The 26,179-nt window shown below is 40.5% G+C and overlaps 1 protein-coding gene across 1 annotated transcript; it reads right to left on the reverse strand.

Moving 5' to 3' along the window:
- Positions 1–131: 131 nt before the first annotated feature.
- On the reverse strand, positions 132–25,881 carry LOC144074496 (dynein axonemal heavy chain 10-like). Its single transcript, XM_077600962.1, has 76 exons — positions 25,760–25,881; positions 25,393–25,508; positions 24,796–25,009; positions 24,296–24,684; positions 24,033–24,223; positions 23,757–23,955; positions 23,480–23,674; positions 23,199–23,369; positions 22,724–22,900; positions 22,464–22,616; positions 22,176–22,345; positions 21,957–22,108; positions 21,710–21,874; positions 21,424–21,631; positions 21,169–21,325; positions 20,411–20,887; positions 20,170–20,328; positions 19,968–20,084; positions 19,779–19,881; positions 19,485–19,663; positions 19,186–19,397; positions 18,851–19,007; positions 18,523–18,756; positions 18,033–18,155; positions 17,718–17,951; positions 17,387–17,610; positions 17,044–17,313; positions 16,759–16,942; positions 16,544–16,678; positions 16,100–16,252; positions 15,807–15,995; positions 15,543–15,689; positions 15,195–15,386; positions 14,908–15,026; positions 14,135–14,293; positions 13,652–13,787; positions 13,446–13,568; positions 13,242–13,373; positions 12,922–13,138; positions 12,420–12,539; positions 12,121–12,266; positions 11,905–12,057; positions 11,554–11,814; positions 11,307–11,479; positions 11,116–11,209; positions 10,862–11,029; positions 10,582–10,770; positions 9,910–10,081; positions 9,618–9,821; positions 9,447–9,527; positions 8,894–9,091; positions 8,081–8,242; positions 7,820–7,994; positions 7,523–7,704; positions 7,279–7,415; positions 6,996–7,213; positions 6,680–6,901; positions 6,468–6,615; positions 6,086–6,365; positions 5,774–6,003; positions 5,424–5,697; positions 5,211–5,315; positions 4,974–5,128; positions 4,739–4,893; positions 4,446–4,626; positions 3,863–4,063; positions 3,523–3,732; positions 3,351–3,446; positions 3,103–3,274; positions 2,888–3,019; positions 2,593–2,804; positions 2,343–2,510; positions 2,086–2,266; positions 1,537–1,682; positions 1,296–1,457; positions 132–1,196 (listed from the first exon to the last, which is right to left on the reverse strand). Exons 1-75 carry the CDS (start codon positions 25,857–25,859, stop codon positions 1,311–1,313), a joined length of 13,380 nt encoding a protein of 4,459 aa, XP_077457088.1. The 5' UTR covers positions 25,860–25,881; the 3' UTR covers positions 132–1,196; positions 1,296–1,310.
- Positions 25,882–26,179: the final 298 nt, after the last annotated feature.

The following is a 26,179-nucleotide window of genomic DNA, read 5'->3' on the forward strand; positions in this document are numbered from 1 at the left end:
TCACTTAATAAGGGGATTTGCAATCATTAATAAGGCCGAGTTTGACAGGTATGAAAATGATTGGTAAATTGATTTTTGTACGTATGCGTGGATACAAACATAGCATTATAAACACCTAATTTTGTGGCTGGTTAAAGTGCTTGGTCTCACAATTCACAAACGAACATGTATTTAAGCACTGTAGTTTAATTGTGCTCATTCAGGCCCACCGCAGCATATATATTTAGCGTCAGTCTGGCAGAGTCATTAGTGCCCATGCAGTGGGAGGAAAGCAGCCGTCTGCCCATCCATTTGGGACATGTAAGGTTACAAATCAAGCAGCCCCTAACCACCAAGCTGTATTTCCCATCCAAACTAAACACCTGGTGCTGAAAATGAGGCCCACGGCCCGCAATGTGAACGTGCGGCTTGACCAGCTTCGCTTCTCAGGTGTTGTGAATTCAGGTTTCCTGCTAATACTGTGATGATTATTTCACAATCTTACAATTCGGCTATTGACAAACAGAACAGCGTGGTGCTGTTTAAACGCTTTGATCATTTAAATAAAGCATTCAAAAAATGGGGAATTGGTGAGAGGCATTCAGCAAGCACACCTGTTCTCACGCAAAAAGAACAGGAACTGGGATAGGTTAATGGATGGAAAGGGGTTTGCATAAAAGCTCTTCCCAGTGTTTATTTTATAGCACCCTTGTCATTTTATGAGCTCAGTCCATGTAAGCAGTGGTGCTAAGCAGGAAGTGGAACAGTTTAGAGTTAACGTAAATCCCTCCAGTCACAAGCAGCTGAAAATAATTTTGCCCTCCGTGGAGGGAGATGGGGGTTGACTCCATTGAGAGATTTTCTTTTCCCGTGTCTGTCAAGAGTAGCTGCACTCCTGCTTCCTTAATTTCCTCCTGCTACACTGTGCAAACACATAACGTATTCCTTGTGTAAGTATGCGAGGATGAAAGATCTGTCTTCCATTAGGCAGTATGGGGTCATGAGACAAAACATCAACACCCCCCGAGAATGAACATTAAGATGTGCACAATGTTTTGGGGGAAATATAAGAAAAGGGATTTGTATGTGTAAAATACACAGTGTCTCAAGATGTATTCCATCCAGAACATGTGCCTGTAGAAGAACAGTTGTTTAAAGGTTTGACGTCTACTGAAACAACTCTTCCTGGCTTCTGCATCTGAGTGAAGAGCTGCCATCTAGTGAGCAGAGAATGAAATTGGTCAGGACTTTGGACATTCCCTGACATAATTATCTCAGGAAAAAATGTCATGACATAGGAGTTTTGGGTCACTCACAATTAACAGCTATATTTAGTCAGTATTGAGGGATAAACAGACACCCTGAAGCACCCAATGGGAGAGATGCTCCGTGGTAAACAGGTCAGCCTCAAAAACCAAACCTACACCCATTGCATTCCTCCGTAACGAAGTGGTGTAAACCGGCGTCCGCAATGTTTTCTGTGGAGCATAACACATATGAAAGCAGTTGGTAACAGACAAAAGAGTTGATAAACATGATTTGAAGCGTGGTCAGCACCTGTAACCGGAGCCGTCGGGTCTCAATGGGAATGACTCGGAGAATGGGGAGCTGGACCTCCAAAACTTTTGGTTTACTCTTCACCAGACAGCCATCCTCCATATCCCAATCGGCTCCCTCCAGGTATAAACCACATACAAAACAACCTGCAAGAAGTGACATTTTTGTCCAAGAATATCTTAAATTGACATTTCAGTCGTTTTCATAATTAACTTCTAAATAAATGAAATATAAATAAGGATAAGTACTGAAAACGCATACAGCAACTACCTAAATCCTTAATCTCTGAATTATAGGAAGAAACTCCTCGCGCCCTTTGCGAACAGCACCAAATAGTTGCAAAATTAGCAAATAAGTTTTGTAAGAGTGTATGACATACAGTTATCCAAAGGAACAAAATCATGGACGATGAAACAAAGGTACTATTTAAAAAAAAAAGGGCAGTAAAAGAACTCAATGTATGGAGTACTGAGTATAGGCTTTGTCAATTATTAACTGTCAAGCCACAAGCCACAAAACTTTGACCTCCAAAGAATATCAGTTCATTACCCTGTGAGGGTCTTTCATTGACTTGATCCTCTTCACGGAAGCGGGTGACCTCTGTGTAAAGCGTAGAAAGATCCAGAGGCCAACCATTTTTTCGGCATGCCGCTTGAACTAGGGCAGTCAAGTACGATTCTGGGATGTGGAGTCCCGATAACCACATGACCTTTGGCTCTGCTGAATCCACCTGAATGAGCAGAAAGGTAAATGATACAGTAAAACATACGTAATGTAAACGGTATATCATGTTAATCCTGCCTCACCCATGATTTATACTGCTCAAATCGCCTCTTGAAATGTATCATCCAGTTGCCCAAAGACTTAAGTGTGTCAGGTGCCAACATCTTCCAAATAGAAGGGATCTGACCATTAAAAAGGGCCCGGGCAACTTCATCCAACTCACTGCTCATGCCCACTTCCCCGGCCAAAGCCTACACACACCAATCAATCAAAACCAAAGTAAGTCTTGTTGAGACAAATAAGCCATAACAACTGCGTCTGCTTGCTTCTCACCCTCTGCAGCTCAGCCAGAGACCTCTTCATGCGGACCACTAGTTTGTTGAAGCGCTCCAGTTCTTGAAGGAGCACCACTGAAGTCGGGGATATCTCAGCGCCAAATTGCTTGCGGATAACATCCAGGTCAAACACCGCAGGCAACTTGTTCTGAATGTCCTGCGCCACATTAGTGATGTATTCATCCCTGCTGATGCCTCCCCCAGACTCACCTGAGGATACGTAAGTGCTTGTGTTACAAGTTACATGATTAAGAGCCAAATAAATCACAATTCAGGCATCTCTTCTGTCATACCTGTCTGGGGTTGCAGGTCAATCAAATGCAACCACATGTCTTTAGCTGATTGTGTGTAGTATCCTATCTCTGCATTGGAATGAAGGCCCATCACTTCTGGGGTGTTTGCCAATGGCAGCGACTCAATCTCATCTGAAACCAGTAAAAAGTCATGAATGCTTACTGCCCAGGTCTTACAGGTAAGGTAATTGAGTACAATGCAAGTAAAACCTCACCAATATATACAGTTTTAGGTCCGTTTAGTGGAACCTTGTAGTCTACATCACTATTTTTGAAGAAGTGAAAGCGGCAAAAGTCATAAAAAAGGAAGTCTCCAAAGTACTCGTCCATGTAGACATTGAGGATCCTGCGGTCAAAACTGTCAATGACTCGCCCTCCATACATCACCTGCACAATGTATATTTTTAAAATATCATGCCGGATTTAAAACAAAGAGCAACAACGTCTCTAAGTTTTGTCTGACCTCGCCTACAAGGTACTTGATACTTCCCCAGGGAATGTTGCTGTCTTTTTGCTTGTGAGCTTTGGTCAGGTAGGTGTTCAAGATCTCCAAACACACCTGTGAGCCGGCATTTTAATGCTGAGATAACTCCAACGAGTTCAGAGAGGTCCAAATTGTTTTCAATGCCACTTACCAAGAAGTCTGACTCGCTGAAGTCATAAGGGACATTCCAGCCAATCTTACCATATTTGCGCCTCTCTTGCACAATGGCATGGAAAAAAGACAACACATAGACCAAGCTGCGGAAAGCAGAGTGTGGGCATCCAGTCATAGTCTGATGGGAGATTTTGGAGTAGGTGGCTCTCATGTTGAGTTTTAGGCCATTAGGAGCCTCAGTGACAACCTGTAGCAGCAGAAAATGGTAATTTGCAGGCCTTACTGTAATATATAACTACCGTAAAAAAAGTGGCAACAGATTATTCTGGACAATTTATGTTTAAAAAAATGATAGTAAAAACAATAGACTGGTCCACCTTAAGAGACTTTTGAAGGATGCCAATAGGAAAGTCATCGATAGGGTTGGTTGTCAACCAAAGACGAAAGTTCGGGTGAGGTTTGGAGACCCTCTCTATGCACTTTTCCAGATCTTTCAGCCATTTCACCAGCAGGTGGCAGTTCTGAAGCATCAACCACTGACCACGAGCTGCTGCTAGTTCAAGAAGGTGCAATGCAACCTTAAGCCGAGGGGAAAAACACCATTAGCATCCATATATGTGTAATTCTGGAGTTTGAATTGTGGACGTTTGTTGCTGACAGACCCAATAATTTAAATGAGGTGCACAGTCTTATTTAGGCATGGGTGACCATCAGCACACTTTATTTTTATGACACTGAAATATGACAGTGCCTTGAGACTTCAGGAGAGTATCACAGTTGCCTCTGACACCTCATGTCTTGTGTTCAAATGGTTGTCTCAGCATTAAGTTTAGGTCTACATAACTATTTGTCTGTCTTGCACGTGATACCCTCAGCAGCTTCAACCAAAAATATCAACGCAGTCCGTATTTTCAAATCATGCAATTAATGATTAAATGCAGAAAATAAAATCCAACATACCTTCTCCTGTCCTTGACCCATAGCAAGGAACTTGAACTTGCTCCCAAAGCCAGTCCTGTCCGCCAGTTTCATAAGGTCAGCACCAGGGTCAGAGCCAGGACTCAGAATGAAGACAATGGGGGAGTACTGAGTACTTTGCTCATAGATAACATCAAAACTGATCACAGGAGGTTGCACGTATCTGCAAAGAAAGATATGTATCAACACTCAATCTCAAAGCATGTGCCGTGTAATGTGGCAAATGAAATATACACAAATCTTAGATTGCTCATATAAATGAAAACAGATGACACCTCTCGCCCATGGTGACTGTGACATAATCAGTGATGGCTCTGTAGACTCTGTCAACGCGGAAACACCGAAGCAGGAGCAGTTTCTGAAAGTCTGTCAGCTTATCATCATATCTCATTGGCAGCGTAGCCTGCTCTGGTGCATCAAGGTCGTACCACTGCAGACAAACTTGGACAGTTACGAAGTTCTTTGGATAATACACAACTCGTAGCAGTTGCCATGCCAGTCATGACTTACTGACTGCCACTCTGCTGAATTCCTGTTAACTTCGTCAGGCAAAGAGTCAAACTGCGAAGGAAAAAGCTCTGAGAGTTTCACAACATCTTCCCAGCCAGCATCAGGCAGCCAGTTGCAAGTCTTTTGGCGTGAGCTCTTTTCCAGAGACAAATTACCTTTGCGCAAGAAAATCTGCTATGAGCGCCGATACTCGAGAGGATGTACTTCGATCACTGGAAAGATTGTGATCACATTCACCTTTAATGAAAAACTCCAATTCCTCCTGGGGCACTCGATCTTCTGCCTGCTCAATCTTGACAGTCATGTTGAATGAGAAGAGAAGTTTATGCTTTTCAAACAGCCCTGTGATTAAAGACATGCATCCGCAGTTATACTTTCCAAATATTTACAGATGTGTGTGTATAGTATATACTTTGGGAAAATAGTTTACGCTAAATACGTTTGCCTTACCTGTGCAACCGTAATTATAAACATTGTATGTCAGACCATTCCGGATGTTTGTCAGTCTTTTGGGCAGTGCTGCATTTGGTGGAGACTTGCGCAGAGAAAAGTCAAACACTTCCAGATAAGAGGCGAGAGAATACTGGTACATGCTGTTGACCAGAGCCATTTCCGTCAATGCAAAGAATAAAATGGCACCGCGCTTGGCAGCAGGTCGGTAACCGTTTCGCAGCACATCAATATCTACTGATGTTTTCACAGCCAACTTCAGTTTCTCAAATACCTGATGGTCACAAAAGTTAAATATGATGAGCAAGTTAAACTGACTCATATATTGATTGGGTGTGTGGCAAACTGACCTCACTCGATTTGGACTTGGTTTCTTCTAACGTGTAGACCAGCTCTGTGTTATCCAACATGTTGCCCGTGGAGGTGGCCAGCTCCCTCAACAGAGTGTCACCAAGGTTTTTAAGCAGTTTCTTATTGTCACTTGTCTCTTGGATCAAAAACTCGCGCTGCTCTTCCAGCTCTTTCTTCTCAAAACCCATTATAACACTGAGCAACTGGTCCTCCAGACCTTTAAGGGTCACTGTAGGCAACGCCATGGAAAAGAAATGTAGCCTCTTAGCCAATGACATGGAAATTATGATTTTCACATCAAATGGTCTTACCAGTATAATTGATAACCATGGCTTTTCCAAACACAGATGGAGAAAATTTAGGGTTTCCCAGTTTAGTGTTGAGGTAGAGTCTAAAGTTGGGATCGTAGTCCACTTCTTTGTCACCGAGCATGAGGACTTGCCTGCCCTCGGCTCCTTTCAAATTTTTCTCCAGAACATTGTCAATCACAGGGTCAATGTACTCGTCCACATCTTGGAAAAGGAATGGGAATCCATATTTAATGGCCATTTCCAGCTGTTTCAGGAAATCTGGGTCATTAAAAGATGAAACCTGCGGATAAAAGGGTTTTTGGGTGTTCTGTGTAAAGTTGCTATTCTGGAAACGGTAAAGAGAAAGACTGCATGACACCCAAGAGTATCTAATGTCTTGTACCTTGAGATTGTTGCTTGCTTCCTTCTTCTTAATCCAGTTGAGAGCTTGTTGTTGAGGATCGATACACATTGGGAAACGACTACCTCTTGTTGTGAGGATTCCATTCTGCACTGACAGCTCATCTGGGGGCAAACCTTCTGACCCCCATCTGTAACCAAAGGATTCAAATAAAACGACATATTCCAAAATGAAGCTGTTCGGCACCATCTCACCTGCTGATTTCCACCTCATCTGTTAATAAGTTGTCCACTTTAAAAGGCGTGCTCAATGGAATGCCTCTTTCCTTTACATCTTCAAGCCACGTTTCGTACACCATCTCATTCCTGAAGTCCCAGCTGAAGGCTCCTTCGTAGCTCAGGAAAGCAGCAGAGAGGAGGCAGTCTCCCAAAAGACGGACTCGCCTCTGCTTTAACTCCTCTAAATCATGCGTCCACCTAAAAACAGAACCCACAAAAATGAATGAAAAAAAAGAACAAGAGAAATGTGCATCTCATACGGAGCGACATTTACTTTATATTGCGGTCTCACCTCACATTCTCAGAGCTCAAGCCTGAGATAAGTTTGTCAGCAGCTATTAGTCTTCTTTCCATGAGCTCTGCCTCCTCTTGTAGTTTCTGTTTCTCCCCAATAGCAGTTTGATATTTGTCGCCAAGAGCTTTCAGCTCCGTCTGGATAGCACTAAGCTCACTTTGAATGAACTCCAGCTCCTTCTTACTCAGAAAGAAATTTCTTTCCAGTCGCGCCACCTACAAACGACGAGTCACATTACTTTTCATTCTGCGACACAACTCTTTCTACTACTTTTCATTACTTTGTCCCTTTTGGGTTTAATCTCCCTGGCAACTTCACAGTAACCCACGACAGCCTCCACAAATTTGAACATTCCCGAACCAGCCCTGCTGATGGCTTGCATTTCTTCAAGGTTGGTCCCAAGGGTTTTCAGAAAAGCTATGCAGAAGACAGCATACCCAGAAATTCTAATATTAACGAATCACACAGTACACAATTCTTGTTTGTGCAGTATTGTGATCTAAACGAGCAGGAAATCAACCTACTTTTGACAGTCTTGACCTGGTAGGGAGTTATGGCATCACAGTCCATCTCCATCAGTGAACGCAGGAAGCCAGAATCTGCCATCATTCCTTTAGCGGCGTTCCAGCTAATTTCTTTTTTCTTACACAGCACCAGTATACACTCACACACAACTTGCACTTGCTTAGGTGGCTTTGCAAAGGACCTGAGTAAAAGAGCAGCAGAAACAGGTGTGCCATTTAATTGGATTTTGGAATACATAAACATCTTTTTTTGAGAGTGAAAAAAATCCTTCAGGTTAAAACAAAGAAGGAGTTTACCTGATCTCTGTGACATCATTTTTTTCAAGGTCTTGTAGGGCAATGCGCGCTGCTTCTAATGCTGGAAGAGCTTCAGCCAGCGAAGTTTCTGCTTCTGCCTTTTCAACCGCAATCACTTTGTTTTGCTCTTCAATTTCCGTGGCTTTGTCTTCCGCCAATATCTTTTTCTCCTCAGCTAGAAGGAAGAATTTCTATTTACTACAATGTTCTGCCAAAAAAACTAACAGCATGCAACGCCATGTTTTTCAGGTTTTGACTGACCCACGGTGGTGTTGGAGGCAATCTCCAGCAACATGGCCTCACAGGCTGTCGATTTTTCAGCGAGGACCACCTTCTGCTCTGCCAGTTTGATGTTAAGATCATCCAGTTGTACAGTGGCTTCCTTCAATTTATCCAATCCCCCCTCAAGATGCTTGCACTGTGCTGAAATTTATAAATAAATCTGTTGTCACTTTGCCACTGTGAACAATGATTTTTTTTAAGGCTGAAGGCCAGTCATACTAGTTGTTGTGCTTCTTGGCACATTAGTTGCAAGGCAGCAAGTAGTAATGCAGTTAGTAAAATGTGAAAGTATTGCATGCATTAACAACTTGGCTGCCTCTGTTAATCTTATGGTGAATATAACTACACTTGGGTGAATTCAATTTTGGGGTTTTAATCAGTTTTGATGATGTTTTCATGTAGAAGACATTGTGTTCAGCAAAACATTGCCTAAATTGTATTGCAATTTAATTTTATTTTATTTTTACAAAAATTCAGCTGCGGGTTGAGGATCAAGTTGTTTAGATAAGAACTTGTTGACATTTATGTTAAAATTTAATATATTTAATGCACAAAACAATCTGATACTTTCCCATTGCGAATTGGAACACAATAGCAGCTTTCTGACTTGATTTATCATAAGCAAATCACGTCAACTGTGTATTTTTGTGTGAGAATTTAGCTTTACGTAGTCCCTTTATCAGCAATCAGATGTCAAATAAAATACATCATATGCCAAATAGCGCTGTCAGTAATCAGCCCAGCTGAAAAACAATCCTTATTTAAATTATTATACATTTTCCAGCCTCTTACCCAGAATAGATTGGTCCTTGTCCCGAAGCAGGACTGAATATGTGCTTATGAAATCCAAGTAGTTCTTTGGAGTAACAAAATTGGAACGTCTAAGTTTCTGCAGAAACATTATGCTGTATTCTCCAACTGATTTATGGACCATGCAGACATGCTCAATAACGGCCGGAGCGTGTTCCCGAGGGATCATTTCACTTTCACCTGCACGATTGACAAAAGCACAGCAACACTTTTAGGATTATGTGGAACAATTAAACAATCAATGGAGCAAGTAGTCTGCCAGCTAATGCCAGCCAAACATTTATTTCCCAGCAAACACATGAACATTTTTCAGATCTCTAAAGATGAGTACCCTTGAGAATTATTTACTAAGACTAAGCTTTGATAAATGTACTTTGTGTCCTCAATTTTCCAGCACTGTACCATTAAGTCAACATGGTAGAAAAGTGATGTAATCTGTTGATCCCTATCATACTGAAGATGATTTTATGGTACTGGAGGAAATTGATGGGCATGAGAATAATATATATTTTGGTTTACTGAGTGCATTACCAACCGAGGAAAGATTCGGCTACAGCAAGTAGAGCCTGTGGAGGCCATGGGAAGAACCAATCAATGACAGTATTGTTCATCAGTCCTATAAAATGTTCAGAAGAGGTGACAAATTCTTAAACACAATCACAGTAAGAAAAAAATGATGAGACGTTTTTTTTCTTCTACATTTTACCTGGGAAGTTTCTACAGCGTGTTCTCAGGATATCGCCCACGGGAGACATGCCTAAAACGATGTGCAGGTTGCTGGCACTCTTGTTGACAAAATACTGCCACACACTGTCTTTGGAAGGACCTGATCCATTTTGGAGGGCCTCTTCGCGAAGCTGATTGAGGACTGCTTCTTTCTCATCATCAGGAAACAAAGCAGGAACAATGCCTAACAAAAGAACACAATAACAACAGGTCACATCTTTCTCCGGGAGAAAAAAGGAGTACTAATCCGAACATTAAGTGTGATAGTAAACCTGACGTAAGCATGTTGTTGATGAGTTCCAAAAAACCTTCCTCCGCAACATGAGCATCAGTGAAGAGAAACACTGTCTGCTTATTTTCAATGCCAAGCTTCAAATACAAGGTTTTCAAGTCTTCACGAAAGGTGGCCTCGCAATATCCTCTACTGAGGGTTATTTCAAAAATCTGGAGAATAAAAAGGGGGATAAAATTAAATAACCTATCCAATATCAATCCATTTTCCACCTTAGATTCCAGTCACAATAGGCACAGTCATACCCATCTTAACACGCACGGAATATAATAATAATGAATCCTCAAATAAACAACTTGCCTAAGAATTCTGCACTCCATGTACACTAAATGAATGAGAATATTGAACAATAACTGCTCTGTTCCTGTTCCCATAACAGAAGTTCCAGAATTAGCTGTTTCGTCTATGTATTTGTTTGTAAAATTCTATGTTTCCAAAGTAATTAAAATCTGATTCTTGCCGAATGACAGTAAACCCATTTGGATTATGATTCCAAGTGCACTTGGACACTCTTAAGCTTGACATGCGATCCATGATGGAAAAGTCCCACAGGAGGGGAGTGAATAGGAGACGAAAAGTATACGAATTAGAAAAGGTTTCTAATAACTACAGACGTTGAATATAGTTGAAACAAATAAAATCCTTGTACAACCTGACAATCAGCAGTGAAGGAAGCAAGCCTGGTGATGGACTGTTTTCCTGACCCTCCCACACCCACGAGTAGAGCATGTCCACGATCAATGCGGATGATGCGGTGCACACGAGTCAGATGTTCCAGAGCATCATCAAAAAGTACCATATTCATTCTCGATACTCTATCATTGTATTCTTCCAGTAGCTCCTGCAAATAGAAATGGAGTCTTTCAAGGTTTTTTAAGGCTATGCTCACACCGACGGGCTGGTCACCCAATTATGCCACGGCAATATTACACCTGAAACAGGGTTTTAGAACGCTCAAAGTCATTTAAATCCTCGTATAATCTCGGTTCTGTTTCACTCAGGGCAGTTTTGTAATCTCCAAAAAGAACTGGGTCTTTCATGACTTCATCCATGTTGGCTTTGAAATGTTCCTCAACTAAATTCTTTATAACGCCTTGAACCTACAGAGAAAGAGACGTACGAAATTACTCAAATGTAACACAATATGGTCGTGCTGGTTAAAATGAATAATTATCAATTCAATTACATAGTTTTTGTCCTTTTCATCAATGAGTCGATCATGGAAAATTCTCAAGCACTCATTCCGCCAAACCCGAACAAATATACTGGCAGTCGGAAATCTGTCATGGTGAAATAAGGGAGATCAAACAAAGTACCCAATAATGACACAATGTAAAGGGCAGAATCTGTAAGGAGAATTCACTGGCTTTAGCAGACCTTTGCGGGCTAGTGATTGTCAGTCCGTTATAGACCCTTGATAGATCTCGCAGGTTGAAGATGTAGTGAAACTTTGCCGGAGTAGGTGGCAGATCTCTAACAAGGCTGTTGTACAGTTCCAGTGTGCAGATGGTGACTTTATCACAAATCTTCTGGACTACGTCCTCAAAGCTCTAAAACATTCAATCACATTCATTACACATGAGGTAAGGTGGATTTGGTAAAATCTTGAAGAAACCATCCTCACTTTGGTGTGACCTTTGATAATGGAGGCATAGATCAGGTGGAGGGACTCGACCTCGGGGAAGGGGATACTGAAGACACTGAAGAGTGAAACGAAGCGGGTATCCACCTCGTTCCTGCCACCTCCTGCCTTCCCCATGGCAGCAATAAAACCAAGGTCTTTGAGAGTTTTGTAGGTGAGCTCCTTTCCTCGGTCATAAATGCCCCCCCTGTCCAATAACAGCTTCAGCAGTGCGATAGGCTGCTGTGTGCCATAGCTATCCACCTGGAGAGGAAGGGAAAAAAATGGCATAATATTGGTGCAATAAAATGCATTTTAGAACCCTATGTTTCAGGTAGGTAGCAGTATATATACCTTTGGCATATTCATGTCATCTATATAAACCAATAATCTCTTGCCCATTGGAGGACCATATATCTCTTTCGTCCTTTTCTCTACATTGGCCTCCAGGTTTCTCTGGAGGTCCATTGATGTCGTCCTGGATGAAAGGTTGATGGTCAAAGTAATCTGTTGGCAAACAAAGATGTTGATAAGAGCTAGAGAAATGAATATGATCCATATGGAACTCACATTTGAATCTCCACTTAGGTGTTTTAGAAAGTTACTAATAGTCGCCGTTTTGGAGGTTCCAGAGTCTCCGACCAAAAGCACTGATCTTTTTATCTTCACCATCTGTTCCAATAGCCAGCTGGTTCTTGTGGTATCCACGGTTGGGACTGAGGTAAAAAAGGAATATTTGAGAGTCAAAAAGAAACATTTGTGGTCAAAAGGATTTTCCATCCGGCAGTTTATGTTTCCATTATAAAGGTTTCTGCTAATATCTTCTCAAAGTGTGGTACTACCAGTGGTAGTTTTCCATGAACCCTTACCCAGAATATCAACAAACTTCATTTCAGGGTTGTGGACGTATTTAGAGACCAGGGAAGTCCATGGAACCCACGTCTCCTTCGTTTCATGAAAATGGAAATCGTAAATTGTTGGAAGTTGTCCTGTATAAATAATGTGTAAAAATATGTCACTGTAACCAATAATAATTTTCAAGATAAACATGAAAGCTGTACTTCACTGCTGCCAAAGCCTTCCAATATGTGAATATCAATCAACAATGGGAAGCTAATCTTGACAACAATTCAGAAAAAAATGTATTAACTATGCAAAAGATTGTAAAGTCAAACAGGTATTGGCTGAAAAATGTATGGAGACTAAAAATAAAATACCAGTAATGCAAAAAGAAATAAAAAAAAATGCTGATTGCATGAAAACTAAAGCATGAATAAAAATTACAGAACATTCAAACTTATTGACCAAAAAGTTTCAGTTGGGAAAAAAAGTAATGCAACAGAAAGTAAAAAATAAAATAAAGTGTTTTACCTGGAATTTCACCAGGCCCTGCCATTTTTTTTTCATCACATGCAGTCCTCAATTCAGAAAGTCTTTTTACTAAATCATCAAATTTCTCTCTCCCATCATCCACCAATGTTGCCCCTAGAGAGCAGTACAAAGCTTCTATGAAGTAACACTCTAAGATGGAAGGAGCCATGTTCTCATTTTCAAGTAGGGCATCGAGGGCCATGGAGAGTTGGCACACCTGAAATCACCAACACAAACAGAATCACTGCTATCTGACTGGATTACAGATGATAAAAACTTCCAATGCATTTAAGCAAAGAAAAAAAATGGGATCACCATACCATATTTAGATCAGTCTGAGGGACAACAGTCTTTAGTTTCTGCCCTTGCTTCCCATCAACAATTCCTTCCACAATCATGTCAATCAAGCTGTGTACATACTTTTCATAAAGCTTATCAAGATCTTCTTGTTCCTGAAAAAAAAAGAAAAGTTGGAAGATGACCAAAAGTGTAAATGCAGTTACAATACAATGCAGAAGCGCTACTTTGGCAGGTCTGGTTGTCAACCACTTTTTCCAGAATGGGGTGTAGCGCAAGTTTTTGGGGTCAACAAAAACCATTCCACAGCGGGAGACCGTAGCCGGGGAAGCGTATTGTAGGTCTCCAACCTGCAATCATATAAGCAATTACTGCAACTTTTGAGGGGGGGGGGGTTCTGAGTATGTATTGTACATTTATAGCTCTGACAGACCTCAAAGAGCATGGCACAGTGACCTTGTAAACGGATACGTTCTCCATTGGCCAGAGTAAGAAGCTTATTGTCATCCATGACTGAATTCATGTTCTCAACCCACAGAGCATCCACATCCCCATCAAACAGGATATATCTGTGAGTTTAAGTTCAAATGTTGACAAAATAACTGTTAGAGACAAGACATCCTATTTTGCACCGTGACCGGACGTTTCGTCGAAAGACGTTTGGTCCCCGGACGTTTGGTAGAATGGGTTCGCATGCAATTGATAGATTTTAACATTTGGTGAATAGGGATTTAATGACTATTATTTAACATTGAGGGAATAGGGTTAGGGTTAAACAAATGAAAGTCTCGTGACTCAAACCTCGGGACTCGCGAACCCGGCGACCAAACGTCCGGGGACCAAACGTCTTTCGACGAAACGTCCGAGTACTGCACAGTACTTATTACCTCATGTCCATCAAATGTTTTAGTCTTACCGCCTCTCTTGTTTGTCAGTAGGCTTATTGATGTCACGGAAGATGTTGGATAGGACCCCGTCTGTCCAGTCTCGTGTTTCAGGATCCAGGATACCATACAGTTCAATGACACTCACAGCTTTGGGATTCAGGGGATATAATTTCGTGTGAAATCCCAATCTGGTGGAAAATATTAACTGTGTCATGCACAAATTTTAAATTTCTTCTATCCTTAAAGAGCTTTCATTTAACTTACTTTTATCTAAATTATAGTACGTTGGAGTTATTGTACTTCAGGAATGATCTAATTTATGCTAAGCATTGTCTTAACCTCCTATGACCTGGCGTCCACGTGTGGACATCACATTTTTTGGTTGTCACGACTACAACGTTAAATTTTAGACTACAAGGGCCTGGCGTCCACTTATGATGTGGACATCATTCTCCGAAACTACATCATGTAAAAAGAGAATTCTTTGTTTTTACACTCATCAGGTCCCAATTAGCCTAAATATCAAAAATAAAATAAAAATGCATGCCTTGCAAGAGTTTGGGTCTTAGGAAGTTAATGCTGATCAATCAGCAGGGCTTTTGGCTGATTTCATGCAATTTAATCCGCATATGCAATTGTTCCTGTGACTTAATGTTGTTTAACAATGCGGGCTCAGAGCTCATTTTACCATGCCAGTCAGTGGTAAGAACCTCTCCTAAAAGACATAATGCCCCTCCTGAGTGTTTCTCTACAGTTCAATTAGACATGAATTCATGTTTAACCCTCACGCAGTTCCACTAACTTTGTCTGAGCTTGACATAATGTGCTGATCACAACCGATTTGCCTCCACCTGTTGGACCCACGATCATAGTTGTGTGTCGTGTCATCATTGTTTCATACATCTGCACCACTTTATCCACCTGAAAGCACAGATGCTATGTTCAAAGGGCGGAGAGAAACCTCAAATTGCAATTCATTGCCGCTTCAGCTGCAGATTTCCAAGAAATTTCCCAAATACGGGATGAAATAAAGTTCTAACCTAAATATGGACAGCCAAAAACCAAAACAATGACTCTATATTCATGAACCTGGATAGGCAGCAAGACATAATTGTGGCCTTGCAGGATATCCTCGACTGCGTCATTGAAGTTGGGATAGCGAACGCGAGGGCATTCCAGCCCTGGAAAAAGGTCAGAGATCAGGCCAAGGAACAAAGGCACGTCTTCAAAAATAAATTTGGGAAGATTCATATCTCTCAAGGCTCGCATTAATACCACGTCCTGCAAAGAAACATAGGAATCAAGAAATACTGAATAATCATGATTTCATGTAAGTGAATTGTCTTGGGGAGATTAAAACATCCACAGAAAGAAGAAATTGTTCAAGAACAAAAGCTATGAATATTTTTAATGGTAATACAGGATTGATAACTGTACCTCTGTTATGTCTGGTGAGTCCCTCTTCAGTTCTCCTGCCATCACCAAGACAGATTTCAAAGCTCGCAGGCCAAAGTCATAATGAGACTGCTTGGACAACTGCTCACGAGCCAATTTATAAAGGACGGTCATCTTTTTTGCAAGGACCTCAGTGGAAAAAAAGGTGGACGGAAATGTTCATTTCTTCAGACGCAAAGGTGTCAGTGAACATTTTTCAGTGTCATCTTATTGTCTGTATATGTTGTGTGTTTGCACAATTCTCACCTTGGCCATTAGGAATCCCTCAGAAAAGAGCATAATCTCACAAATTTGTTGCAAATCAGGTACAATCACCACAACAGGCCTGAAGAGAGCTTTGACTGACTCAGGCAGCTCTGTGCGCCCTGCATAGCCCGGGTTCATGGTGATAAAGATCCCGATTCGGCTATCCAGGGTTATCTCGTGACCTTCGAACTGATGTCCAAAATGCCAAAGTGTTATTTGGCGAATGTACAAAACAACAAATCTCAAGAACCAAAAATGACCAGGAATTATGATAAAGAATTTGAAAGACTCACATTAAATACTTTGAGGTAAAGAATGAGAGCATTGCGGATGGTCTGGATTTGTGACGAGATAACGGAAAGGACTGAGGCATCAATACGGTTGAATTCATCAAAGCAGCCCCATGCTCCACATTGTGCCAACCCAGAGAGGATCTTTCCAACAGCCTACGCAAATATATGAAGAGTCAGGCACAAATTGATTCGTAGAAGGAAATCCAAGTGTTTGTACTAATGTACCATAAACTCTAATCAGCTTTGTGCACTCCTCATTACCAATACTTCAAATATACTTCCATAAACTGAAGTCCAGTTTACATACCCCAAATTTGAGTTCATTCTATGCTTAACTGAGAATCAATTTACTTAAAATGATGATTTTTGAACATTTTATTTGTTTCCTTCTTTTAATTATATATATTTTCATACAAAAAATGGCAAATACCCAAGCTCCCTCACCATGTAGTCCATGCCTTCACCGCAGTTAGTAACCACACAGAGTAGTCCCAAAGCCTTTGCTAAATCTTTGGTGGACTCTGTCTTTCCAGTGCCAGCTGGGCCAGCAGGCGCACCACCCAGGAACATGGATAGAGCCTTCACCACAATGCCACATGAACATGTTAACGACTGTTGGCTTGTTTCCTTGTTGAATTCAAATTGTTGTGTTCACAAACCTGTGTGATCGTGAGGTAGATCCTGTCCGTCAGCGGGGTTATAACCAACCGACCGTTCAACCCCATGTATTCATAACCATAACTAAAAGTGGCACTGCATTGACGCACAACAAGATTGTCATCGTCCTGAACCCAATAGAATCTTAATTGGCTTTCCCACTCAAACTCCTCAGCATCTGTTATACTGCAGAGAGGATCAAGTGAGACTCAAGTTTATTGAGACACATAAGCAAAGAAAAGCAAAAATGGTGATAACAGCAGGGCACCAAATGATGAAAACAGTACCTGTTTAAGACAAAGCTATCCACAATGTCTCTTGCATGCACATCTATGATCAGGACAGTGTTGATCTTCCGTCTGTCGTTTCTTTTCAAAGGTTGCATCGTACGTGTTACCAACTCATCAATCTGCTGGTGCATTTTTGTCGCATAGTTCTTCAGGGCATATTTATCTCCGAGTTTCAACTTGTTAAAGATATCTTCCACCTCCCATGTCCACCACACTTGATTTGTAGCCAGCACCACCATCCCCTGGAACAGCAACATCCAGTCCACCCTGGATGACCACAAGACTCATGGTGGGAAAGGTTTAACATAGCGAGATAAGCGTTGTTAGAATTGACACACACCTGCCTCTGTCTTCACAGTAGCGAAAGATTGCTTCCTTAGTGATTAGTCGATTAGTTTTCCTCATCTCAAGTAAGACTCCAGTCATCCATTCTTCTACCCTTCCAACAATTGGAACAGCCTTTATAAAATCCATCACTTCCCCCTCAGCGGAAACCATGGCACCTGCTGATATTTCCCCACTGCTCTCCGAATCAAATCGCAGTGAAGCGATATTGTCGTACATCTTGGGGAGTAAAGTTAGAAAAAGCGTGGAACACGTTTTATACGGTGTATCTGGATTCATGCCTTGCAGAAAAAGGGAAGGGAAAGACAATATTTTGACCTTCTTACCTTTATCATATGTTCTTGCACACACTCGTGGTGACTACTTCCCAAAATGCTGAGCAGTTCATCATCGGAGATGAAGAAGAAGCGAGGGAATGCATCTCGTTTGGAATCTAGGTAATCGTTGAGACTCTTCTGGCACCTCTCAAGGTTCTCGCTGAGGGTCTGCAGGTCCATTAGCCGGTTAGGAATCACGCAACAACGCTTAATGTTTGGGTTGGCCTGCGCATCGTTCATGATCTACAAAAAAAAGAAAAGAATTGTATCCAATTTGCAGTTCCGTTACTAACAATATCACTGCTGGCAGAGGACACCACTCACGTCTTTAAACTTTTTGTCAATGATGTCAAATTTTTTGGCCTCCTCTGGTAATTGTGAAGAGATATCACCACCAATAAATATGCTCTCCAAGTACATCCATTTCCGTTGTACTTGCAACCAGACCTGTGCAAAATAGATTTGATTAAGTATTTTAAAATTCAGCTCCAAGGGTTGATGGAAGATCAATCTGCACCAAAAGCTTTGCAAAACAAAGTCTGGACAATCTTTGAATTCGCTATCCCATTCCACATTGGTTCGGTTCGGTCGATGGGTGAGTTTTTGACTTTCCAAATGTCCTAATGACAATTCTGAAGATGTGATAAATACCATATTGTGATGTTTCTGTGGAAAATATCCCCTGTGACAGGATACTTTTGTAATGAATTGCATTGGATTGGATTGCACAGTGACGTCAATGCAAAAATAGGCCACCTCTTTCCTGTCCAGATTTTGTTTTCCACAGAACTGCTATTGTCACACACAACCTGACCTCTATTGTCTCACTGATGAGAGACAGGTCTTTCTCCCATTGTTGTATGGTGCCTAGAAAGGGTCCAACAAAACGGCTCCCTGCCATACTCTGCAAATTCATGGCATCATTGTCCACAATCAACATGATTTCATCCACTGCACCCAAGACATAACACTGTTGATGGGCACCTTTACTATAGGGTATTATAATGAAATTAATGCTTCCCCAAGTTTCGACCACTTCCTTAACCCCCTATAAGAGAAACACAAACATCATTTAAATACAATAATCCATCTTTTAAAATTCTTACTAAAATCTTAAGTCTATCTAAAAAGAGAGGACTTACCTTTTCTATCCCAAGCTCTTTTGAAGCTGAAGTAACAATTTCACCTATGACGTCAATACATTTATGGAGCTCCATTGCAAACATGTTCTCAAGAGTGAAGGTGGCGGGGTTCATCTCAAAGCTCGTACCGGTCCGATCCATTAATTCTTTCCAGTGTCTGTTTGAAGAAATAATAAAATGTGTGTTTTGAATTTCCATTACTAATTGGTTACATTGCAAGTTAGTTTTATTCCCAGATGAAAACCTAAATCGGTATGCGAGACCTGTAAATATACAATTCTGTTTACATGTAAGCTATTTTCCTCACAAATCTCACTGTCCACTTGCACACTGACCTTTCTCTAAGGGCTTCATTCTTTAGATCCAAGAGAAGAGGAAGTGAATCCCTGAATTGCTTCATCCTGCCATCTAGGATGACGGCCATTGGTAGTGATCGCACATCTTTGGGCAACTTTCTTATATCTTTGAGAAAGCCTTCAGTTCCATCCTGGAGCACTTGAATATCTAGATCTGCCCACAAGGTCTGAGACCACTTATTCTTTGCAGCCTGTGAAACAAAATCAGGGTCCAGGGACAGAAATATGAGATCTATAAGATCATTATCAAATGTTTTAATGAAAACAATTAAAACCACCTTTTGTTCTTGATAGATGACATAAATGAGCCTGAAGCCATGCATGTCTTTTTGTATGCTGACAATCTCTGGATAAACCGTGATGGGAAGGTCCAACAGTTTCTCAGCATTCGCTAAGTCCTGCCGCCCCTCCACTGCCTTGGCAAGCTCGGCTTCATAGAACTCCATTTTTGCCAAGCCTAAAAATTAAATAAACCATTTTTTAAGAAAAATAAATAAAAGCTTGACCTTTGCAATTCAGTAGAATAATAAGTATTATGCATCCTGGTTGCAAACATTTTCAAATTCCGGTACCTTCATCTAAATCCTCCCCAACAGCGCCAGGGCCTTCCATATTAAATTTTCCAACAAAGACAGACAAATGCTGCTGAAACTCTTCAGTCATCCCCTTGGTAGTCTGTGAGGCGTGCAGTAACAATGTCATTTTAATCTTGGTAGTGGTGGGAGATGAAAATATTGTATGTAATTGCAGTAGTTTCTGACCTCTTTAAATGACACTTTGACATTTGTTAAACTCCGATCAACTCGTTTCGATTCAGCAAAAAGGTCATTCCAAATCTGGTCAATATTTTCCATGAGTTCCTTTTCCTCCACTGCCACCTACACATAGGAGGTCAGGCTCAGAAAGTGCACATTTTAAAAAATATCTAAGATTTAAAAAGAAAAAAAATCGGAACGACGCTACCTTCACTTTGTACATGGCCAGTGTTCTGTATCTTTCCTGAATATCCGTTATACTTAATTTCACATTTAAAGACATGTCTTTAATGTCTGAGATAGTACCAAGGACATTCTTCAAGTTTTCAAAAGTGTCAGGACTCTGTTTAAGCTTCTCTGAGAGTTCCTGTTAAACACAAAACATAAGTAGATTTTCAAAAATAGTGTAATGAGTCAAATTCAGCAAAACATACACACACGGACATTACCATGAGTTCATCTTTTAAGTTGAAAAGTTCTTCTCTGGCGGATTTGTTGAGCAAACTCCCTAGCGAACAAATCCAGGTCTCTGCGGTCTCTTGCACCGTCCGGGCTAGGGGCTCCAGGTTGAGTTGAATGACGTGTATATTCTTAAAAAGAGATTCCAGTACTACCTTCTGGTTTATTTGAGCATAGAACAGCAGCCTTTGATCGTACATTGCACAAGATGGGTTTTTATCAGCAAACTTTTCACAGATTGTGGCATTATCCTTTTCCCAGAGAGGCTGGTATTGTTTCCAGTGGGTAAGGTACTGTTCTACAGAAAGCATCAACTGTTGAATATTCTGCGATACAGCAAGGGCGGTTTCATTAATTTGAGGATGCTGACAAATGTCCTCAAAGAAGCTAAAGGTCACAGTGTCATCCCCACCCACGTGTTGTGGAGGGCACTCAATGCAGGTTCCACTCATCCAACGCACAAATTCCTGCAACACAAACATGGGGGTTGACTGCGTAACAAACCCATTGATGAAACAGCACACATTCATCTAAGTCTCAGTGGTTCTTAAACATTTTACAGCAAGTTCTAGCTAAAAAAAGTACTTGTCTCTCCAGGTACCACCATCATGGAAAATATTAAAATACAGATGTAGTCATGTTTTGTTGGGGTTTTGGTGGTTGGTGTTTCCATGTCTCATAAGACTTTTTGAGAAGCGCTGGCCTAAACTCTGTATAGTTACACAGGAGAAGAAAAAAATGTCCGTACTTTGGTGCTCTCGACACACTCTCGGATACACTGTACAAGTGTTCGGGATATCTCATTGGTTTTGGGCTGCAACAAAATCCTGGGGGGAGAAAGGATGGCATCGACACGGAATAGAGGGACGTTCTCATCCAGTACATCATTGAAAGCTTTGATGTTCCTAAAATTAAAAAGGAATAGAATGTTGGTTAGGGAAAACAAACTACCTGCAAATCGTCTTGTTCCAGTGCATTGATTTTAAAATGAACTGGTTATTACCTTAGCACCATGTTAATAAGAGACTCGTGCACCTTGCCTTCCCAGTATGCATAGTAATTTGTCATACTGTGGCATTTGCCAGTGTTGGTTTCCATGATCAAGTGTTCCACCTTAGAGATGACTGGTCCAATGTCAGCATATTTACTTCTTAACAAATTTATTGACTTGATACGTTCCCGATCAATACATTCATAAAACTCCCTGATACCTTAAAAAAACGACAACAGCTACAATGAGAGACAAGGATGTGTGAGATTTGGTGAAAACATGTTTTTATCCAACATACTTGGTAAAATGTCTGCTCTATTTGGAGCAGGGCATTTCAGGAGATCTGCTGTCATTATGGATTGCAACTTTACTTCAATATCAAGCTCGTTGTTCACAATTTGACTGACCACTGTCTCAAACTTTGATAGCTCTGGGTTTCCATTATTAATGAAATCTGAAATGGCTAATTCAAACACACAAAGAGTTGTTGCACCCCGTCTTAGAATGTGCATAAATGAATTCCTAACAACAATATAACACTATACCCAAGGAGTTCCAGTTTAGTCTTCGACATGCTGGAAATAGGATTGTTTCAACCCTTTTGATGTTGTGACATAACATGGAGATCTTTGCATCACTCAGACTATCAACTATTGTGTTGTAGCGGTTGACGAGTTTATGTAGCTCTTCACTGTACCTATATTCAATTTGAAATGCTGAGGTTAAATTGATTTACGCTCTTGTTCTTTGTGAGTCTAAATTACCTTATAAAGTTGGCCTCCTGTAGACACACATTTCGAGCCACTTCAGGCATGGAGAAGGACATTGATATCAAGTTTTTTGTCTCTGCAATCGTCGTCATAATCTCTAGTGGAAAATTTACACGGTATCGCCTCTCCCTTTGTCCCTTGAAATCAGGCTTGTTTGGGACGATCTTGAAAGAACAACATAGTGTCCAAACAACTAAATGAATTCAGGGTGATAAAAACAATAGAATTGGCCGTATTTTTTGTGGAAAAAAAAAACCAAAAACAAACCAAGCACATACATACCAGCTCTCGTTGGTTTTCCTTTGAAATTATGATTAAGATAGGTCTTTTCAATAACAATGGCAAGATGCGTTCAGTCTCAGATACCCATGATTTATATTTCTTGACCCCATAGTCGCTTATTTTTGTTGACATTTCCAAGTATTTGTTCTTCGCCTAGCAAAATTAGCCATTGTGAAATTTTCAAACAGGAACACAAGATCTCTGGTCATATATTGAGCCAATTATTGCAATTATTGTGGTGAAATTGTACAATAACTCACCAATTTTCCCATTTCAGAATCTAACAAATTTGGCATTGTCAGGAGGGGAAGCATGCCACCTTTTATACGTTGAAACAGTGAATGTGTCCATCTAACACCGCCTGCTACGGGAGGCTCATTCTTATTAATTTGTGGTTTGTCTCTCTTCTCCTCAAAATTTTCATTAATACTGTCCACCTGTAACAGAGAAAAGCGAGAAAAAAATAGATACATTGATATATATTTTTGGTAATAGTTATCATCTTATAAGGACCACCATAACTCTCAGTGCCACGGACAATGATAGACATCAATTAAGGTGGCTGCTTTCATCCTTCTGTGAATTTAAATTAGTTTGTCACTACTAGTAGAAGTCTGATCTATTTGAAGTGCCAACTCACACTTCCAGCTGATTTGGTGTCTACCATTGTCAATGGTAACCAATGCATTAAAAACACATTTTTCAACCTGAAATTGAAAGTGTTTTAAAACAAACCTCTTTGCAATACTGTGCCAGAACATCATTAGTCTTTTTCATCAAATGATTATTGATGGCCGGTCTGGAGCGAATGTCTTTGTATTTTACCAGCATTTCAAAGGCAGCAGTTGAAGAGCGCAGCGTCTTGAAGGACTGGTCAATAAAGGCAATGATCTCCCTCTCAATGGCCTAACAAAAATGTGGCATAGAAAATTATCAGTGCATGTTGTTTTTAAAGTTGAAGTCTTCCGAGTCATTATATTGTCCGGAACTCAAATAAAAATGTATCCTAAACTTACACAAACTGTACTGTTAAAGTTCTGCATGATGATTTTCCAGCTGCTAATCTTGCAACTGCTGAAAAGGTCGAAACTGACTTCCTCAAAAGGCACAATGAGGTTGTCTACTTTGACCTGTATTTCATCGAAACGTTTTGGGTCCCAGGTCACACTTTTTAATTCTGGGCTGAAGATGTTGTAAAATTCTTCTAAATTCTACACAAAACATAAAGACAGGCATCAAGGGTTGAGTCATTATTCAGGAAGTGACAGCGCGTAGACGAGGAAGAATACTGACGTGCAAAACATTGGACAAGTCTTGGCAGATAGCAGCCATGTAATCCGTTTTCTCAAAGAGCTTTCTCCGATCAAACTCCCAGCGTTTCCCAGTGCCTCCTTTTTCAATTTCTTGGCGCACTTCAAAGTAACAGGACTTCCACAGTTCCAGAACTCGCTTCGCATCATCCACCTTGAGCTTGGCCACCTCTCTTTCATCTCTAGTTGAGACGCATAATTAGAGTCTCATGGCAGAGAAAGACAAGGGTTACACAGGTTATCAATCAACGCCACGTACTTGAACATGAGACCGAGATCAACGACTTGGGCCACCCGCTCAGACAGTTGCCAAACAATGCGCTCCATTAAAGGAACCATCCGATCATTCCTGTTGTAGTGGCAGGAGATTAACCACACAACTTGTAGACTGTTCAGCAGAGGCGGAATGGTCTCCAGGATCACACCAAAGTTCGCTCCTGTAGCCAGATTCTACAAGACAAAACATTTTTCAGCCAATCACATCAACAAAGGCTCAAATTTTTTTAGACTTCCCCTACTCACCTTGAAATGCCTTTCCAGTGTTTTGAGGAAACGTACATTTTCATCTGCTTCCAAATTGTATTTCACCAGTTTAGCCACTGTCGCCTCCATAGAAGGAACCACAGCTGCTTGCGCTCTGCTCAATACAAGTAGAATCTTCTTTACCAAAGGTTGATTAAGCTTTGCTGTCAAAGCACCGAGGATGGAGGAACGCTCCTGCCAAAAAATTATTTCTGCCATTGGACTAGGATTCTGTGGCTTCTTGAAATCTTGCTCCTCCATAACGTTGTCAAGCTGAGTCTTCCAGTTCGTCACACACTGCTCTAGCTCGTTTACCAGCTCTGAATTGGTCATCAGGTTAGTGACATCATTCTCCAAGTCCACCTCAGGCATGTGTAAGGCAATATCATCTTCAATAAAAGACAAAGTTATTTAGTTCGTCTAAATCAACAGTTCTGTCTGTGACAGGATCTTAATACACACTGCTAAGAGTGAGTGACTGCTATATGTGATTAATAAACCTTGGGCTTTAAGCTGTTGTATAGTCGTGTTGACCACTCCCAGAAACTTGTGCGTGCTGTTAAGTAGTTCATCTCGAATGGGGGTTTGATCATTTTGCTTGGTTGGAGACTCCTTATCGCCACTCGTCTCTTCAGGTGGAGGTGGTGCTTCTTCAGGCTGACAGACGACATGAGTTTTTTTCACCTGTTGTGTAGTTATTAAGGGAATGTAGATCTAAAAAGAAGCACATTGACAACCACTTAGCTTGACCTTTTAAACAAATGTCACACAGATTTACCTGAATCGAGGTTTCATTCATACATTGCTCATAACCATGTGGTTAACGCTTTACTTTTTGCACAATGTAATGTTCTCTAACGCTGGCAAAATTCACAAAATAAGTAATTTTTTTGATACATGAATGGACAAAAACATTTACAAGGATGTCCATTTTCATGGACAAGATGTGAACAGCACAGTGACCGTTTTAACGCAATTTCTAATTGAATCAGTACACGTATTGATAATTTCATCTCTCAGAGAATAGATGTACATTTTTCACATGTTAACCAAAACTTTATTAAACTTGAAAAGTGGTTGCTGTGAAATTCACTTACATGAATAAGCTTTTTCTGCAGTAATTTTAGGATGTATTCATTACTTCTTTCAATCTCCACAGGAGTTGGTGACAAGTATTCTTCCTCAATGTCTTCGGGTGACTCCTCGTCGAGATCTATACCCAATATTAATAACAATAATAGTAATAATAATAGTAATAATAACAATAATAATAATTATAGTAATAATAATAATTATTATAATTATTATTATAATAACGACAACATAACAATAATAATAATAATAATAATAATAATAATAACAATAATAATAATAATAATAATAATAATAATAATAATAACAATAATAATAATAAATAGCAAATTCTCATGCACAATTAGATGGGCTGCGGTGTAATGACCTCACCCCCTTCGTCTAAGATTATGGAACCCGATCCAACAGTATCATCATCCTTTAGTTCAGAATTCAAGTCTTCTTGTTGGTTCACCTCCTCCCCCTCCTCCATTTTCAGTCCTGCGTGTGCACTACTGTCTGTAATTCTGCTACAGATTTAACGTTTCATAACAAATTCTACTTTGTACAACTCTGCGCCATTTTAGAAATGCAAACGTTTAAAAACAAACCAGACTAAAAATATGTGTAAATAAAAGATAAAAATAGACCAAAAGGGATGGCGTTTCAATACGTCATCTAACGTAATCATTATCGCGTTTGGTCAGACATCACAATAAGCCTAGATGTCGAAAGGTAGAGTCGGCGCCACACGTAAGTAGCGACCATCTTGCCGCGGAGGACTACTTGTTTATTATCCTTTAATTATTAGTA

Source organism: Stigmatopora argus, chromosome 5, assembly GCF_051989625.1.
Source record: "Stigmatopora argus isolate UIUO_Sarg chromosome 5, RoL_Sarg_1.0, whole genome shotgun sequence".
Classification (NCBI taxonomy): domain Eukaryota; kingdom Metazoa; phylum Chordata; class Actinopteri; order Syngnathiformes; family Syngnathidae; genus Stigmatopora; species Stigmatopora argus.

Bases quoted from the DNA above. Each gene is read 5' to 3' on its own strand.
- LOC144074496 (XM_077600962.1), bottom strand. From the start codon at position 25,859: ATGGAGGAGGGGGAGGAGGTGAACCAACAAGAAGACTTGAATTCTGAA. The intron at 25,509-25,759 runs GTGAGGTCATTA...TATTGGGTATAG, and splicing joins CATAATCTTAGACGAAGGGG to ATCTCGACGAGGAGTCACCC. The intron at 12,540-12,921 runs GTAAAACACTTT...TTATTTATACAG, and splicing joins AGGGCCTGGTGAAATTCCAG to GACAACTTCCAACAATTTAC.